We start from the raw sequence: 19,174 nt of genomic DNA, 5'->3' as shown, positions 1-19,174 counted from the left end.
TGGCTTACAAAGCAGCACCATATGCTGCTCTCAGCCAAACATGGCTCATGTAAAATCAGGATTCCTTTTTCCAGGACTGATGCAAAGAGATGTGTGTTAAGGTGTTCAGGTTCAGCATATTTGCCACTGGACTTGTGAATTGGTAGCAATAGAGACCTTCCTCTGTTCTTTTGGGAGCATTTTGTGTTGAAGGAACAAATCAATATCAGCCAGTATTCAGTAGGATTCAAGTCTACTTGGAATGTCTGAAATTAAAAAGTAAAAAGTATTTAGAAAATTAGCATTTTTTGTCCTCCTTGACCTTCAGCCTGTTAATGAAAGTTCAGAGTTCCTTGCTTCCATCAAAACACACAAAATGCTTTTTGTAACATTCTTAAAGGTGCACTCAGTAATTTTTGAAGTATGTCGAAGTATGACTTAGACTGACACCTAGTGCCCTGGATGCTGCTTCATTCAAACACAGTAGTTATCAGTTACCAATTCCAATGTAGAAATTCATTATGTACAGTAAACCAGGATTCATTTAACCCATGAAAGAAAATGTCCGATAATAAGGCAGTTACTGAGATTAAACAAATAGTATTTAGCTTGTCATGTGATGCTAACATGGCTTCCCCATGTAGAATAAACGAGCTTTTGTAAGGTTACTGATATGACTGAACTATACATCTCACATGAGTGGTCATGATTTTATAGATATGTTTCAAAATTACTATTCATTTCTTTAGAAGTAAAACTTTTTAAATGAGGAAAAACATTGTTGAGTGCACCTTTTAAATAAGGCTGGGATAACATGGAGGATCAGGTTTGCACCCTGCCAGCTTGTGTACATGTTTTCATTAAAGCAAAAGGGCTATTTTTAATCCACTCACATTGATATTCTGATAATGTAATTTGTAATAGAAAAAACCCAGAATAAATAGAAATAGATGCATTTTCACAAGACATTTGAAACCCACATTTTATGAGCCACACTGCTCTCTAGATGTTGACTGTGGCCAGTGAAAACCCCAAATTGGTCAAGAGAGAGAGAAAGCTCTTTCCCTCCCAAAACACTTCAGTATGTGCATCTCAGGGCACAGTGTTCCTGGAGATGTAGTTTTTTTTACAGTGATAGATGTTGTAAGAATAGATTCATGGCTTAGTGCTTGAAGTTTCTATGTATGGGGATAAATGCACACAATAACCCTTGTATGCTTTTTTTGTGAGTGCATACTATATTTGAGCCCCTTATATCTCTCAGTTGTATGATATATCTGTATACCAGCATTGTGTTTGCATTTTCAGCTGATGTGTCAAAGCATTGAAAGCCATTAGAGACCTCACTTGTATTGACGTGAGCTCCTGCAGCTGCAGTTTTATCCAACCTGCTTTTAATACCATAATCATTGATTTCTTGCAGATTGTTTGCCTTTGCTCGTCAGTGTTAATTGACTGCTAATATTAAAGAAAGCATTATTGCTCTACACGTCCATCTCTGAGGAAGAATGCAGTCCAGACTCAGATCCTTCTAAATTAGTTTCCCCTCTGTTTGCCCTACATGGACACCTTTTAATTATACCCTGAGTTCAAGTCAAGCAGAGGGACAGGTTTAGAGGAGAAAAGCTGTAATTTCTTATGAAGTGTTTCTTGTTGTATTGAATAAGGGTGGTCGTATTTCAGACAAAAATGTTTGCGTCACTCACAAATGATTACTAATTAAAATGTTTAGCGATTTATTGTGCGTTTTAATAATTCATGTAAACTTTTTCCGCATTTGGCAACGATTTAAAGGTTCCAAACAACACCTTTTAATTAGAAAGTTCCTGTTATGTTTACCACAAGCCTTCACAGAGTGTTTAAGTGAAGTTTTGTTTTAGAAAGTTAGTTATTTTTTAACTTATTCTCGCTTTCTTTCTTTTAATTGCTCTCAATCACTTTTTATCTCTCTTTGACTCTCACTTTGAAGCTCCTACATTTGATTATGGGGACATGCCATCACCCCTGAGTGAGACCGAAAGCACCATTACAGTTCTGCTACGTCCAGCTCAAGGCCGTGGCGCTCCCGTTAGGTGAGGTGCATTATTTACTGTAACAATGCATTATTATTGTCATAACTGTGTTAATATAATATTATTATTATATTATTACAGAATGTTTTAAAATGCATTCCATCAGGGACTGTTACCATTAACAATCTATATTAAAGCATCTTGTCATTGAGTGTTGTGTCATGTAATTGAATACATCACTGTGTGTGTGCGCATATACACAGTACTTATCAAGTGGTTGTCGAGGAGGAAGCCAGCAGGAAGGTGAAGAGAGAGCTCGGTGTTCAGGAATGCTTCCCCATTCCTACTTCTCATGGTGAGGCCCAGGCACGTGGAGCTCCAAACTACTACACAGCCGAACTGCCACCGAGTAGCCTGCCCGAGGCCACACCCTTTACTGTGGGGGACAACCACACCTACAATGGCTACTGGAACAGCCCCCTAGACCCCAGGAAGAACTACCTCATCTACATTCAGGCCATGAGCAACTTCAGAGGCGTAAGTGTCTGAAACAAGGGCTTGGATTTTCTTAATCCTTGGCTTATTAACAAAGAGTGGATTTGTTGTGGAGTGGATTTGTTATATGAGTAGGTTTATTATTTAAGGGTTAGTTCTCCCAAAAATGAAAATTCTCTCATCAATCACTCACGCTCACACCATCCCAGATGTGTATGACTTTCTTTCTACTGCTGAACACAATCGAAGTTTTTTAGAAAACTGAATGGGGGCCAAAGTTTTGAAGCTCCAAAATCCACATAAGGGCAACATAAAGGTACTCCAGATGACTTTGGTGGTTAAATCCATATATTCAGAAGCAATATGATAGGTGTGGGTTAGAAACAGATCAATATTTGTCTTTTTTTTTCTTCTATACATTTTTTTAATATAAATTTACACTTTACTTTCACTTTCTCATTCTCCTTCTTCTGTTTTTGGTGATTCACATCCTTCTTGCATATCACCCCTCTAATGGGCAAGGAGGAGAATTGATGACAACAAATTACTAAAATAATGATCTGTCTCTCACCCACTCCTATCATATCATGTTTGAACACATGGATTTAACCACTGGAGTTATATGAAATACTTTTATGCTGTCTTTATGTGGATTTTGGTTTCAACATTTTGGCACCCATTCACATCAGAGCTGAAATATTCTTCAAAATATCTTAATTTGTGTTTTGCAAAAGAAAGAATGTCATACACATCTGGGATGGCATGAGGGTGAGTAAATTATGCGATCATTTTCATTTTTGGTTGAACTATACCTTTAAGTCATTTTCTGTAAAATCTTGAACTGTAAAAACAGCTATTGAAACATTTCCACGTTGTTATACCCTTAAAAAACTATACAGTTCATTTAACACAGTAGCAGGACATGTTGTTGCATTATATGGGGTAAGTTGTCACAATGGAACCTGCAATTTAACAGGTTATTAAAGGCTTTTCAGAAACATGTAAAAAAAAAAAAAAACATGTTAAGGTAAATGTGACAAGGTCTCTGACTTCGAACGTAGCCAGGGCCCCAGACAAACCAAAGAGAAGGGTGACAAATTGGTGTAAGCCAAACGGTGTGGAAAATGCCGTTTTTTCACGGGACATGGTAGTTAAGGGGATCTGCCAATATCCCTTTGTCACAACCAGTGTCGAAATAAAAGTGAGCCGCACCTAACCGATCGAGCAGTTCATCAATCTGAGGCATTGGGTATGCATCAAATTTAGACAATGCATTGACTTTTCTATAATCTACACAGAACAGGCCCGAGCCATCACTCTTCGGAACCAGCACCACCGGGCTGGCCCATTCACTGTGGGATTCTTCTATTTCCCCCATATCTAGCATGGCCTTTAATTTTTCCCGAACCACTTTTTTTTGTGTGTGTGTTCGGGTAAGTTTCGATATGGTGCTCTATGAGATTGGTACTACCTGGTAGACACGAGAATTGAGAATGGAGAATTCTCCTTGCAACCAGGCAGCCTCCGTGACTTGTGAAGGTGAGAAGTGTTCCAGAGGGATATCCCCTGCAGGGAATCCTCTAAGGGCTGGGGAAGCCAATACTTGATGGGGAGGGAGGAGAGAGAGAGGGAGAGAGAGAGAAAAGAATAGGGCTCGGTCCTCTGCCAGCTGGATCACCTCATCCTGCGACGGCGGGCAGTGGCACAGGACCCATTCTGCCATCCGTTTCAGTAGTTAGTTGATCAACTAGTCCAGTACCACCAGGTCGACTACGGCCGTGGCCGCGATCCGCTGCAAAATGGCATGTATCAAGTACCGATACCCCAGGAGGTTGGCGACGGGTAGTTATTGGGCTGCCAGTTGGTCTTCACCTGACAGCAGCGGCAGGAGGCGGACTGCCTACTGGGACTCTGGCCATCCTGCTGCTTCTGCTGTATGCTCAAACAGACCCACGAACACCTCCGGGTCTTCCTCTGGCCCCAACTTGCCTAGCGTGAAGTGGATCATGGAGGGGTTGGCACCCGAGGTTGCGACAGTGGTAGCCCCCTGGGGTATCAAGCTCCGTAGCACCTGCCGGTCCTCTGCTTGAGCTTCAAGGATGACCTGGAATTGCTGCTCCTGTTCCTAGCGCAGCTCAAACAGCTCAGGTGGATGCCGGCGAGGGTCTTGTTCAGCTTGGCGAAGGGCGAGGACACCATGACGGCATAACTTCCTCCAATTCCTGGGTTTTAGCACCACAGTGACAAGGTCTCTGACTTTCTTCTCAAGGAGGAAGCGAGGGCTGGGTAAACGTTCAACACAATTGTTTTATTTTGCACAGTTTTTTGTAAATACTTTTATGATATTGTTTGATAATGTTTAAATATACAATTTGGTTTGGAGGATAAAATTCACAAATTAGAGAAAATACATATTTGTACAATTGGACTTTTGACTGAGATACAGAAATAACCCTTTTTATAACTTCCCTTTGTGACAACTAGCCCAATTCTCCCCTACATCAGCAAATGTAATCATGTTTAAAAGCTTGTGATGTAGGTTTTTATTTATTTTTAACTTTTAGAATGTTATTCTTGCACACTTGTACAGATTGTTTCCAGTATGCACAGCAAGAGATAAAACCTAAAACCAGAGTAGAATTAAAGGAATAATTATCTTCATCAGAACAGGATTTAAGATTTTTAGGAAAGTATCTCAGGTTTTTAGCTTCATCCAGTGTAAGTGAATGGACACCAATTTTTGACAGTCAGTCAGTATCAAAGTAATCCACACTACTCCAGCCGATGAAGTAATGTCTTCTGAAGTGATCGAAACCTTTGTGTGAAAAATTAATCGGTAATTAAAACTTTATTAACTTAAAAATATCGCTTCCTGTAAACGCTCAATGCCTCACGTCGCTGTTGGCACGTTCACGCGAGAATTCAGATGTTCCGCTCTGTTTACCACAGAATAACGTACTTCACATGAGAGTTAGTTACATTCAAACATCTACTGAGAGCTGGCGGAAGTGCCAATTTAAAGTTAAAAATGTTTTAATTAGCAATTTGTTTTTCACACAAACATTTCTATTAACTGCTGCCTAAATATGCTTTTTGGACCATCAAAAATTGGTGTCCATTCACTTGCATTGGATGAAGCTAAAAACCTGGGATACTTTCCTAAAAATCTTAAATCCTGTTCTGATGAAGAAAGAAGGTCATATATATCTTGGATGGCCTGAGGGTGAGTAAATTATTCCTTTAATGGTGTGAAGCTAAATCTTCAATTAGTTGGATCTACACAAACATTAGATAATAGCTTGTTCTTACGGGATATCTGTATTTCTCCTCACACTCTTCACACCCAGAAGATACTGCATGCAACTGTCCAAAATTGAAATAAATTATAGAATATCAACACATTCCAGGCTTTTAGTGTTCAGGCTTTGTTCAAATGGAAAAATGGAAGAAAAACAGCCCCCCATGCTCTCCCTCCATGCCTAGATAAGAGGATATGCAACAAGGAATACCTTCTCGCTGGCATAAACCATTTCACAGGGATAATTGGGCACAGGTGCAGCTGATCAAAAATAGATCAGCTGGCAGCTTATGTTGTTAGGAAGGGCTGGAGCTGAGAAAGAGAATGAACTCTACAGCATAAGCTTGACAGATCTTGGAAAAGAGCCGGGGAGATGGGCATCTTTTGCTGCTCATAAATTGATCGGGACAGGTGCCAAACAAGTTTCTTGGAAGGAAAGCACTCTATATTTTGCTGTGTCAGAAGAAAATATAGATCTGGGTTAATATAGTGCATTGGATTAGATTCGATTTGATTAGTGCTTTGCCATTGGATGGGAATATAGTTTGTTGTAACTGGCAGTAGTCAATAGAGATCCACGACTAAGGCCAACCTGAATTTTTGCTCACAGAACATTTAAACGGCCATTCACAAAACACAAAAGCCTCTTTTCCACCATCGGGCCAAACAGTTCTCATCCCAAAACCATTCCATTTCGTTCTGATCCGGGCCAGTTGCCGTGACTACAGTTTCTTTTTCCTCTGTGGTGCAGTAAAATCAGGAGAATGTACTTAACAGATCTGTGTGTTGGTGACGGAGAAAGGTGAACACTGACGCGAGTGTGATGTGCAATGGAGGATGATAACATATTCCAGTTTTTAGGACTGCTTTTTCCCTGGTTTTAATCTGCTAACAAACAGCAAAGACATGGACCATGTTGCAAAAGTAAAGAGAAAATGGTGATAGGTTTACCATCATTTTCTGAGGGCTTGTGTTTTCCACCAGACACAAACATGCAGAAAGGTTCAAGTTCCCAGACTAGCTAAAAAGTTTATTTATTGACAAAATGTTCTTTAAGTATTATATGAAAATAGTATATGAGAATATATATATTTATATGTATTTTGAGTTTAAATTAGCTAGTAGTCTATTTCCCTGATGAAAAAGTTGTGTAGAAAAATGTATGTAGGCGTCAATACTAGTTAAACCATCATGAGTATGGTTAGCTAACTATGTAGAGAATTCCAGGCTGAGAACGGTTTATAGTGATGCTGTGCTGAACCCATGTTATGTTATGCTAATGTAACCATTCCATACCGTGCTCAGAACCGTTCAGCTCGATGGTGGAGAAGCAGCTAATGTTCTACACATCTGCTGCCATTTATATTTTTTTTTATTTAAAGGAATATTCCAGATTCAATACAAGGTAAGCTCAATCAACAGCATTTGTGGCATTATGCTGAATACCACCAAAATTTTGTCTCGTCCCTCCTTTTCTTTTTTCTTTTTTTTAATCCCCTTTTTCTCCCCAATTTGGAATGCCCAATTTCCACTACTTAGTAGGTCCTCGTGGTGGTGTGGTTACTCACCTCAATCCAGTTGGTGGAGGACAAGTCTCAGACTGTCAATCCACGCATTCTTATCAGCATGTGGAGGCTCATGCTACTCTCCGTGATCCATGCACAACTTTCCATGGGCCCCTTTGAGAGCGCGAAACACTAATCGCAACCATGAGGAGGTTACCCCATGTGACTCTACCCTCCCTAGCAACCGTGCCAATTTGGTTGCTTAGGAGACCTGACTGGAGTCACTCAGCACACATTGGATTCGAAATTGTGCCTCCAGGGGTGGTAGTCAGCATGTAGTAGCTGAGCTACCCAGGACCCCCATCCATCCTTTTCTTTAAACAAAGCAGTAATCTGTGTTACAGTGAGGCACTTACAATGGAAATGAATGGGGACCAGTTTTTTAGATTTTAAAGTAGTCACTTTTTCAAAGGTTTAGCCACAATATGCATGTAAACACGTTTAGTGTGATAAAATCACTTAACGTTTTCTGTGTAAAGTTATAGTCAATTTTACAACTTTGTTGCCATGATAATGTAATGTTAACAAACCCTAAACCCCTAAAACCCCCTGTAAAAAATGTTAATTTAAACAACTTTAAATAGCTCGAATAATACCTGAGTTTTTATAAAATTATAATCTTCAAATTTCTGCCTTTACAGGGATAGTTCACCCAAAAAATTTTATTCTCTCATTATTTACATACCCTTATGATATCCCAGGTGTGTATGACTTTCTTTCTTCACTAGAACTAAGTTGAAGAAATTTTGAAAACTATCTCCGCTCAGTAGGTCCTTTAAATGGAAGTGAATGGTGATCCGATTTTTGAAGTTACAAAAATCACAGACAATCAGCATAAATGTCATCCATATACCTCCAGCTGTTAAATTAAAGTCTTCTGAAGATAAACCCTCCAAAAATTGGCCCCATTCACTTCTATTGTAAGTGCCTCACTGTAACCTCGATTTTTATAATTGTTTTTATTAAAGAAAAGGAGGGATGAGTCAAATAATTTTTTGTTGTTATTAACATTATGCCACAAATGCTGTGGACTGAGCCTAACTTGTATTAAACCTGCAATATCCCTTTAAGGTAATGTAGTTTGTTTCAACATGAAAATAATTAGTCTTTTCCCATGCCTAATGTGCTAACTATATGTTAGCCTCATAGTTTAATTTCCATGACTTGAAATGCACCTTGCCCTTTCAGTTCTGCCGGTTGCAGTCAGGGGTGGACACTTTGCGTGCTGAGCCTAAATCAGTGAGAGCAGACCGTGCAATGTTTTGAGGTTTAATTTTTACATATCATAACCAGAAAACTGAAAAGGTTTTGTGCTGCTTAAAACAGTACCTGTTTTGTGTACAAGAAGAAAGTCCAATCAAAGCCTATATCATTTTAATACCAATGAAGGATTTGATTTTGTTAACGATTTTGAATAGTATTTTATGAATAACCAGGATATTACTATGATAAACAAAATATAACACACTGTATGATATAAAAATTATGTACTGTTAAGGGTACACATATTTGTGAGAGTTTTGTGGAACAGAAGGTGCCAGAATCAATACCTTGGTAATGGCTTACAATCCTACTACTCTTACTATTTCTGCCATAGATTAATATAGCAGAAGTAATAAGAGTAGTATGGGTAGTTTGCTATTGCTAACTCAGCCCATGAAACATACGTCACCGTTTTCTTCGGTGAGTCATCGCGAATAAGCTGTCATCATCAGAGCTTGTTCATTCACTATGCAACAACTGTGCTGGCTGAGCCAGACGGCTGGTCTCCCATCTCCTTCTCTGTACTTTGATGGTATACATCACAGTGATGTGGCAGTGGCGCATCTAAAGTTTGAAAAAAGTTCTAACCGACATGTACTCCTTCAAGTTAGGCGCCGATTGGTCTGCGCAGGCCTGCATGAAGTCGTACACACCTGTTGCTTTCTTTAAGTGCCTAGACTAGTTAGCAACATTACCTCAACCATTTGTGTAGGTTTGGGGTTTGACTACCTGTTTGACTAACCAATGGATCTCAGGAGATTGTTCAGGAAAGCTGTTTGAACACAGTCATTATTTTTGCAATTCTTTCTAGAAATTACGAAATGCACCTTTAAATGATTGGGTTAATATGATCATGGTTTTAGCTAGCAACAAGAGATGCTGGTTCGATCCCCACAGCCACCACCATTGTTTCCTTGAGCAAGGCACTTAACTCCAGGTTGCTCCGGGGGGATTGTCCCTGTAATAAATGCACTGTAAGTCGCTTTGGATAAAAGCGTCTCTCAAATGCATAAATGTAAATGTAAGAGTGTGATAATTTCAGGTCCATTTAACATGATTTCTGCATGTATAAGTCTGCATGTAAAAAATTTGAAAAAAGTGTACAGATTCCATCTTGGCCTATCCATGACCCACTTGGATATGGTAGCTTGATCATGCTGCCCACTGGCCCGTGTCTGTCTAAGTACTATATGGTGCTACTGCTGCAATGCCAACACACTTCTGGGCATGCTTGATTTCTCATTAGTTCAATCCTGTAACTGAAGGATTTCAAGGATGAAGGACACAACACATGGGACTCTACACAAGCCAATTGCCATCTTGAGGAGTCTACTTCTCCAGCTCTTGCCTTCTGATTTCATGGTTATTAGTTACTTGCCTTATACAATTATCCGCTATTAAACCTCAGAGCATTTCAGGCTTGTGGAAGTCAAAATAATTTATTAATAGTCCATTTAGATTTGACACCAGCTCGAAAACCTCATCCTCAAAAAGATGTGGATGACATTTAGAGGAAGTTTATCTCTTTGGCTCAGTACCTGGAGGAATGGTTATGCATAGCTCATTCCAGTCTTCTGAAATGCAATTCAAAGACACAAAACTTGGAGGGACTTTACCTATCGTTGACAGAAGGGTTTTGGCAGCCTTTTAAGGAAATACGTCTGTTGACCTATTGTACAGACACAGACTCCATGCATGCCGAAACCCATAAGGACTTCTCAGTCTTTACAGACTGAAAATGCACCTGTCAGCCAACCCATTGGGGGTGTACCTCCCCCTTGGTTTCGCTCTTTTGACTCTGGAAAAAAGAGCACTCGATTCATGCTCCTTTGGGTTCTCCAGATTTACTTGACCGACCTTTAGCTAAATATTAATTTTATTCAGCTATATTTTATGCTGCAATAACTGCTATAACGGCTGTATGTCTAAACGAAAGAGAATGTCAGGAGAGTAAGCTAACATTTAGTACTCCCTTGTTCCCAATTTTAGTTGTTGTGTACAGACTTTTTTTTTAATACTCAATGTGAATAAACAATGCTAATATTCTTTGCTTTGCCTCTTGGCCAACTTTATAGCTTTAAGTGGCTTTAAAGCTTTTGGCAGCAGTACAAAGAAGAAAGTACTCCATTGCTTTTTTTGGCCATTATTCTAGCAATTATAGATAGCCATTAGAGAGCTGTGAATGTTGTCAGTAATTGCTTATGAGTGATAAATATCTACAGTATAAAGAAATACTTTTATTTGATGCTCGGTTGTTTACAAAAGGCTGTTGTTTCCGTGCCCTTTGTTATTTACTTTTTATCCTTCAATTCCTTAACAGCCCTTAGGGGCGAAACAAAAAGAATGTAGCTGTCAGGCATTTTTTGGTGTAAAATTCTCATTCTTGACCTGTTCTTGCAGGGTGCTATGAGATTCACTCATCTCTTTCTCTCCATCTCTTTCACTTTTTCTTTCTGTCTCTCTCTCCCATACTTTTACCCTGTCTCCCTCCTACTCTAAACCAAGGATGTGCTTTCTAATAAGTTATTCACTCCTGCCTCCCCGGGTCTGTGATATTTATAGTGCTCATAATTCATTTACTTAGCTTGGGTTTGCTGACAGATCCCCTTTTGCAGTGGCTGCCATGACTGTTCCCACAAATTTGATTAAATAGAGCAGGGAAGCTTAAAGCTTTGTGTCTGCGTCTGTCTGATCAAAGCTCACTGGCTGTCTCTCGTCTGTCATTTGGGGTCACTCTTTTCTCAAACGCATGGTGAGCTATGTGGTCTTAAGGTTGTGACATCTAAGACCGGCTTTGTGCTAGAAGAGAACGTACACTGTTTGCTTTATCCCTGTGATATGCTCTCATGGGAGAGTGTGTATTGGGAACCATGGCACACTTGCATCTCAATGAAGGCTGTTCGAGCAGATAAAGACGGGACTCTCGTAAAGCCTGGATTGGCCTAAATGACATTTTTAAGCATTTGGATCTTTAAGGGGGACTGAAATATCCATGCATGTCCCTTTTCACTCTCTTTAAATATCCACATGTCTGTCTGTAACTTTGTACTTCTTACCACCCCCCCACCCCCCTTTCGTTTTGAATGTTTTCTGAAAAGATACAAGTTTATGATGGGCTTTAGGAGCCAAGGCAACTTGAAATGGATTTCAATAAAAAAAATAGTAATTTAGCCCCAGTATCAGTAGAGGCCTCTCACTCCATTTTGCGGATGAGAAGATTTGCATAATTGGTCCATAATGCTCAAATTAGCATCTGTATATCTTAATTTGATAATGCATCTTCTTGTCAAGGTGGTGGGATGGAATTGGATTACTGGCTGGGATCTCATTAGCGCTATTTAACAAAGGTCGTTTTCATAACACCACTTTGTCATCAACTGTGATTTCAAACAAATTAGGTCCTTTTATATTTCTCTCCTAGATGGAAGTCATCGCTACTGCTACTTTTGTCCTCAAATTAAGTTTTCTTTACATTAAAGGCTTCTATTTTTCTACCACACACACACACGCATGCATGCACGCTATCTAAATGCAGATATATCATAGACATTTTATGTAAAGCAAGTTAATATTACTACAGACTATCTCTAAAAGAAAGAAAGTGTTTTTTTATTTGTAGAAAGGAGAAAGTGGTACACTTATGCTGAACTTAATACATTTATGTTTGAAATAAGAGTATAATAATATTGTCTAAGTGCAATTCAACACAGTCATCAAAAAGTGATATCATTACATTGTAACAAAATCAAATGAATTTAGAATTCCACTTTAAATGGTTTGGATTATGAATCTTTTCTGCAATTGAGGATTTCCCTGAATAGTCCAAAGGGAGGTTTTGTCAGATTCAGCTAACTTTTGGGGACAAATTTGGACCATTAAAATGTTTTTACATTGAAACATTATTTTCATGACAATTAAGTACATTTGCCTCAAAAAATCTTACTGCTGTAATGCTTAAACAAACATTTTACTTTTGAGTTTTATTGCTTCAAATTCTCAATAAAAATTCTTATTAGAATTTCATTAATGTACTAATTATTTATTGTACTACAGAAGGAAAAAACTCAAATAAAATATTTTTGTGGTATTATATATCGTTATTGTTTCACATTATAGTGAATATTTGTTTTTTATTTTGTATTTATTTGTTTATTTATTTATTTAATGTTTTTGTAGCATCACATTTATAGGAATGAGAATGTAATCATGTTGCGCAAAGATCAAGTGAAATTCAATGCAGTCAAGGGACAAATATATTCCCAAACTACATCTAAGTAAACACACGCATATACCAACTACTATTAATACCATGGTGAGATTGAGATGCAGTGCTATTTCTGAATGTATTTGTATTTTTATGCTGGCATTCATGCTGTTGTTGAATCAGCAAAAGTCAGTGTGAGCCCATTTAACATCACATCAGGTATCATGCAGTATTATTTCAGCTGTTTGAATATTCCCCACAGCATGAAACTATGTCTTAACAATCTCTCTTTTCTCTGTTTTCTCACAGGAAACAAGGATAAACTGTATCCGCATCGCCCGTAAAGGTGAGTCATTCATTCAATGCTGATGATAAATTATATGTTCTTCTTCAAAGTACTGTGTTGTTCTTTGAAAGACAATGTGAAGCAAAGAGTCCAATGTATAAGGTCAGGCTGGAAAATGTGGCAGATGTTTGAGTATACATTGAACATACTGGCAGTTTTAAAGTGAATTTAAAGTGGTGTTTTATAGAGACCAACATAACATAGAGACTTACGGGTAGGTTATTTTGGCTTGGGCCAGAAAGCAACCACCCAGATCACCCTAGCATCGCATCAGCAACTTTTGCACAGGCAAATCCTAAAAGAAAATGAAAAAATCAATATTTGCACTACACATATTCAAAATGCATTTGCCTGGAGGCAACAGCTTTTCATATATGTCATCAGTGTTCTACCTCCAGATTCCCCTGGAGCCAACAGTTTACTGCTGGTGGAGTGTGTGTCAGTGTTGTTTTTTTCCTCATTCCAGACTAACATCAGTCCAGGCTTTGGTATCAAATTGATTCCACTCTTCCAGGCCAGTCTGTGTGATCCTTGCTCAAGCCTCTCTGTGCTGTACCACTGAGAAATACTCTGGAATGGGTCACTAGCTAATCTTTCTTGTGACCATTTGTGATCTTTTTTTCCAAGAGTGTTCAGATTTCTGATATGGGTTGCAAGTGCACATATTTTCCCTAAACGGCAGAGCAAAGTGGACAGCTTAGAAGTGGTGTATGTTTGTTTGATGTCAACAAACCAGGGATGGGAATCATCAGCAGGAATCTTGTGATACATTATGTTGTTATATGGATATCTCTGATACGATAATGTTGCAATTATTATGTTAAGTGAATTGCAACTGTAATCATTTACTCAATTGTTTCTCATTCATCTTTATTGGACTTTAATTGATGCTTTGCACATCAAGTGCTGAACTCCCTGAGTTAATAACATACATGAAAACTGTTGTAGTCTATTTGTATGAAAGATCTGTTAGGAAATCTTTACAAATGATACAAGTTATAGGCTCATTCTGAGTTGCCATTTTGGTCACATAGATTCTTGATGTGAGAATTCAGATACAGTACATTATTGTGAGACTAAGTCTTAAAATGCTTTGAAATATAACATTTTATCCCCAACCTCTTTGTGTCTAGGCACACATTTACACATTTCTTCCCATATATACCTCCCATTTCAGGAGACAAGAGCAGTAAGGGAGAACAGGTCACTGTTTCATCATGTTTATTTTGGGTGCTCTAGTAGGGGAGTGAACTGTATCAAAGCAGATTTATCCTGGTCGACCAGTCTCGGTTCAGACACGCTGCAGCACGAGGGCAGACAGATCAGTTCTCAGATCCATGTCCAGCCGGGAGAAAGGCCTTCACTTCAAACACCACTGATGGAGTCACCTGTGCCTGTCAATACACGCCACTACCTGTCAGAGCCCTCAGAGAAAGATGAAAGGCTTCAGGAGGCATGAATTCATGTTAGGACAACAAGAAAGAATCACACTTCACTTCATCAAACGCTGTCATTGCTGAGTGTAGGTAGGGCAGTATTTATAGTCTACAGCGTTTGTTGCTAGTGAACAGAGTCTCATGGTTAAATCAACCTGGTGGACCAAAAGCCCTCACTTAGAGACTGAGTAACCTGACTGAGGGTGACGACTAGTCTTGCATGACTGCAGGGCAGAAGGTTTGGTCCACATTGCAGATTATTCTGGGCAAGAACCACTTAGGCAAGAAGAGATCTTCCAATGACAAGTGACTTTCTGGAACAGATTTGTGACAGGGCGGAGGGTGGGGCCGGGTCGTGATTATACACACCTGGTCCCTTTCAGGCTAATAAAGCCTCCAAGAGGGATAAAGGCCGACTGCGGAAGGTGGTGCGATGAGAGAAAGATCGTTTACAGTCAGCTGACCGTCATGTGTGTGTGTTTGTGTCATTTGTTTATGTTTTTCATTAAACTATTATTTATATTGTTAAGCCGGTTCTCGCCTACTCCTTGCCCTTCTAAACCCTTTTACACACATGACAGTCAGCTGACCGTAAATGATCTCTCTCTTGTCGCACCAACTTCCGCAGTCTGCCTTGATCCCTCTCGGAGACTTTATTAGCCTGATAAGGGACGGGGTGTGTAGAATCACGACCCCACCCCGCCCTCCGCCCTGTCACAAGATTGTACCACAAAAATAGACTGGTGTGAAAAAATTATTAAAATAATGGTACCTCTGCGAACGGCTTAATATAAAACAATTGAAAGATTGTGGAAAATGTGTATAGACTAAGTACAGACTATTTCACGGAAATACTCAGTTCTGATAGCGGATATCTAAGTAAAGTGCCTGGGAAACTCTCTGGGAAACATTGTGAAACTTTGGCAAATCTAGGTATTTTACCCTCAAAAGTGATTGATGTATCAGCCTGGTACTTTGTAAAGACAACTTTGTTTCCAAATAGACTGTCAGCCGATCAGATTAGATTTTAAATGTCTATTTTTCTGTGCAATATGCAGCAGACGTTCAGTGAACGGACGGCGTACGGTCTGTGGGTGTGCCATCTGAGACTAGGTGATGACTTGTCTTCCGAGCATGAAGCCAAGAGACTACATTGGACATTTTAGGACTGTCTCATCATCCATCTGCTCAGTGGGCACAGAAATGGACACAATCGCGCATAAACACAGTTGGGATGCGATTAAACACCTGCCAACATATTGACAAACAGAATGGAGCTGTTTCCACTCCTCCTAGGTGTTAAATGGGAAAGAATGATTAATCAAATTAGTCCTTACAAACAGGAAAACAAGAAACCGCTGCAATAATTTTCACCCTCTGTTCCATTAATATTTCATCGAGGACCTCTCATAAAGGTCTATATCATTTAAGTTGGAGTATTTCTGCATAACAATACAATGATTGAATCGATGCAGAAATGATATCCGATTAAAAAAAAACATTGTAAATTGTCATTGTAAAACTATATACAAAGGCATCCAATTACTCAAAAATACAACCAACAAGAATGACAAGAACAGAAATAAACATTTGAAATATCTAGATATAAAGTCAGTTATTGTTAAGAAGTCTGATACTTATCGGAGTAGTAGAGTTACTAGAGCAAATTGTTCTTGTTTTTGCTTAAAGGGTTAGTTCACCCAAAAATGAAAATTCTCTCTTCATTTATTCACCCTCATGCCATACCAGATGTGTATGAATTTCTTTCTTCGTCAGAACACAAACAAAGATTTTTAGAAGAATTTTTCAGCTCTGTAGGTCCATACATGCAAGTGAATGGTGGCCAGAACTCTAGATGGTCCAAAAATCACATAAAAAAGTATCTGTTTCTCACCCACACCTATCAGATCACTTCTGAAGACATGGATTTAGCCACAGGATTCCTATAGCTTAGTTTTATGCTGCATTTATGTGCTTTATGGACCTTCAGAGTGTTCTGGCCACCATTTACTTGCATTGAATGGACCAACAGAGCTGAGATGTTTTTTTTTTTCTGAAAATCTTTGTTTTTGTTCAGCAGAAGATGGACAGTCGTATGCATTTGGGATGGTATGTGGGTGAGTACATGATAAAATAATGTTTATTTTGGGTGAACTGACCCTTTAAGTCAAAAGGGGATTTGGCTATGGATGATTTCTTGAAAACCTTTTTCTATCAAGAAGCATATTGTTTTCTTGTACCAAAGCTTATGCCTTCAAAATACCCAAATCCTGTGCCTCCATTTTCATTTGTGTCATTTCCAGTGGCTTGAGCTTTTCCAATGTCATTTGTAAATCCTAGAAGAAATATAGCGTGTTAAAAATACGTAATTGTGGGTGTAGAATTTTATTAGCCACATAATTGCCCTTGTCCTTTTAATCAAAAATCATGGTCCAGAGGTCAACTGATATCTTGATGTGCACAGAATGCAACATAATTACAGTCTTACAAAACTAAGCTGCCGAGACACCCTTTTTAATGTACAGGTGACAGTTTAATTAACAGTCCCTTGACAATATTCACAGAAAAACAGACTTTCATTGTAACTTAAAGTGCTAATTTCCACATTTGGGTACACTCAGCAGGTGCTCACTTTAATCTTGAAACAAATTTCATGCCTGTGATTGGCTTAATTGATGTTCTGAAAAGAAACTCAGCAAGATGATACAAATCTGATCAGGCTCGAATCAAATTTTAATGGATGTTTTCCCATCTATATTTCATGCATATGAATACATTTTTATACCTCATTAAGATCTCATGATTTAGGTGTTTTGGTATAGATTACACATAAGGCTTCATTTACATGAGTTTCTTATGGAGTATTGTACTCGCATACAGTATAACACTGCCAAACAGTGTTATGAATCAGAGTCTTTGTCTTGTTTTCCAGTAAAACACATAAACATCCTTGAAACAAAACAAATACACATTTGAAGCAATGTATTATGTATTTTCTCTTGTTCTATTGGCAGATATTTTTTTACTTACTGTATTTTATGCCTTACTTTTTATAGAGGTTTATATTTTATTCTTAAAACAAGTGAAAAAATGCTCCAAGAAAAAATACGCTAACATTCAAGATTGATTCTCTTAAACAACTCTTAATCTCCCATGCAGTGTTATGATATGTAGGTATTTTATGCCGTAAAATACGAAAAATACTGTTTCAAAGTATATTTACGAGCTGTTCATAGTACAAACATGAGTATCGTAGAATCACACATAACTTAAGTGTTGTTTATTACTGTATACAGTATGCACCCAACTGCTTTAAATACCTTTTTCTGTTGTACAATCCACTGCCATAACCACAGTCAACAGAAAGTGGACACGAGCAAAAGCTCCTTCGGTCTCTTTGCCATTCTGAGTGAGCCATTGCTGTTACAGAAAAATCGTGAAGTTTTAAAACTGCTCTGGGCTGTTGATTGAGCAGAGAGTACCATAGCTAACTCTTTTCCTCGCCGCCCCCCATCCCTCATTACACATGCTTATGACTTATTTTTAGCTTTGGCCTTGCATGGAGTCCTGCAGCAGACCTCTTTCCTCAGGCCTTTGCTGACTTTCTTTGTCTCAGAGCCCTGTAGCATTTAAGCCTCTGAGACTTTAAAGAAGAGCTAACACCAGACCCAGAAAGTAAGCAGATCTCTAGACTCCTTCAACATGACAAAGACGCTCTTCCCTCATGCTGTGCTTTTGACTACCGGTAAGCATGGATATGGTCTTGTCAGAAAGTAACTCACTATTAGTTTAATAAGTTATTTGTAGCCAAAGTGTGGTTGGAAATTACACTCAGTTTCTTTAGGCTATTGCACAGGAAGGGGATGTTAGGCCATGTCACTGGACGTTTTCATATGTGTATCGCATTTTTTTCAACGAGTTGTAATTTGTTGCATCTCACACCTGCTTGCCTTTGCCAATTAAATGGATTGTGTAACAGCTGAAAGCCTGCCTGGAGGAAAATGTTTGCATAATGACACTTGATAATAAATGACACAGCATCTCAAGGCTTTGTCTTCTCTCATAATCCCTGATATGGTTCTAATTGATGTAACCATAGAGCCAAATGACTCATTAGAACCATATCAGGAATTATATGAATAACCCAAGACATTTTCTGTTTACAAAAATGTTGTGCCAACCCAATTGAATTAGAAATGTTTCTGGGTTCAGTGTTAAGGTTAGTATTTTTGTACTTTGTGCCAAAAATGTAAATCTTTCAAAAGAGGGATCACACTGTGATATTCCCATAACAGTTTAAATATGGAGCTGGATGAAGCGAATATAAGTGTAACTGTTATTAAATAATTTATAAAACTAATAGAGAAACCATATTGCCTTAGTTGGGTTGGGAAGCTAGGACCGGTTCTTGTTCAGAACCGGTTCCATTTAAAAACAAAAATGTTTAAGTGATGTAAACGGTTCCCGAACATGCAATATTCAGAATACTCAGAATAACTACCGGCAATGTTTCATGCAGAGCTATTCAGAGGTAGTACTGCAATCTACAGTGTGCAAAACACAACATTTTAGAATT

At 38.6% G+C, this 19,174-nt stretch overlaps 1 protein-coding gene across 7 annotated transcripts in view; it reads left to right on the top strand.

Moving 5' to 3' along the window:
- The window catches only part of ptprub (protein tyrosine phosphatase receptor type Ub), a 309,428-nt gene that overhangs the window by 224,503 nt on the left and 65,751 nt on the right, over positions 1-19,174 (top strand). For all 7 annotated transcript variants that reach the window (XM_052147302.1, XM_052147305.1, XM_052147303.1 and 4 more), the window contains exons 11-13: positions 1,949-2,051; positions 2,255-2,528; positions 13,126-13,162. In XM_052147302.1, the coding sequence (XP_052003262.1) occupies positions 1,949-2,051; positions 2,255-2,528; positions 13,126-13,162 (414 nt within the window). The remainder of the gene's footprint in view (positions 1-1,948; positions 2,052-2,254; positions 2,529-13,125; positions 13,163-19,174) is intronic.

This window comes from Xyrauchen texanus, chromosome 17 (genome assembly GCF_025860055.1).
Source record: "Xyrauchen texanus isolate HMW12.3.18 chromosome 17, RBS_HiC_50CHRs, whole genome shotgun sequence".
Lineage (NCBI taxonomy): Eukaryota > Metazoa > Chordata > Actinopteri > Cypriniformes > Catostomidae > Xyrauchen > Xyrauchen texanus.
The sequence above is the reverse complement of the archived record's forward strand: the minus strand, read 5'-3'. Positions and strand labels throughout refer to the sequence as shown.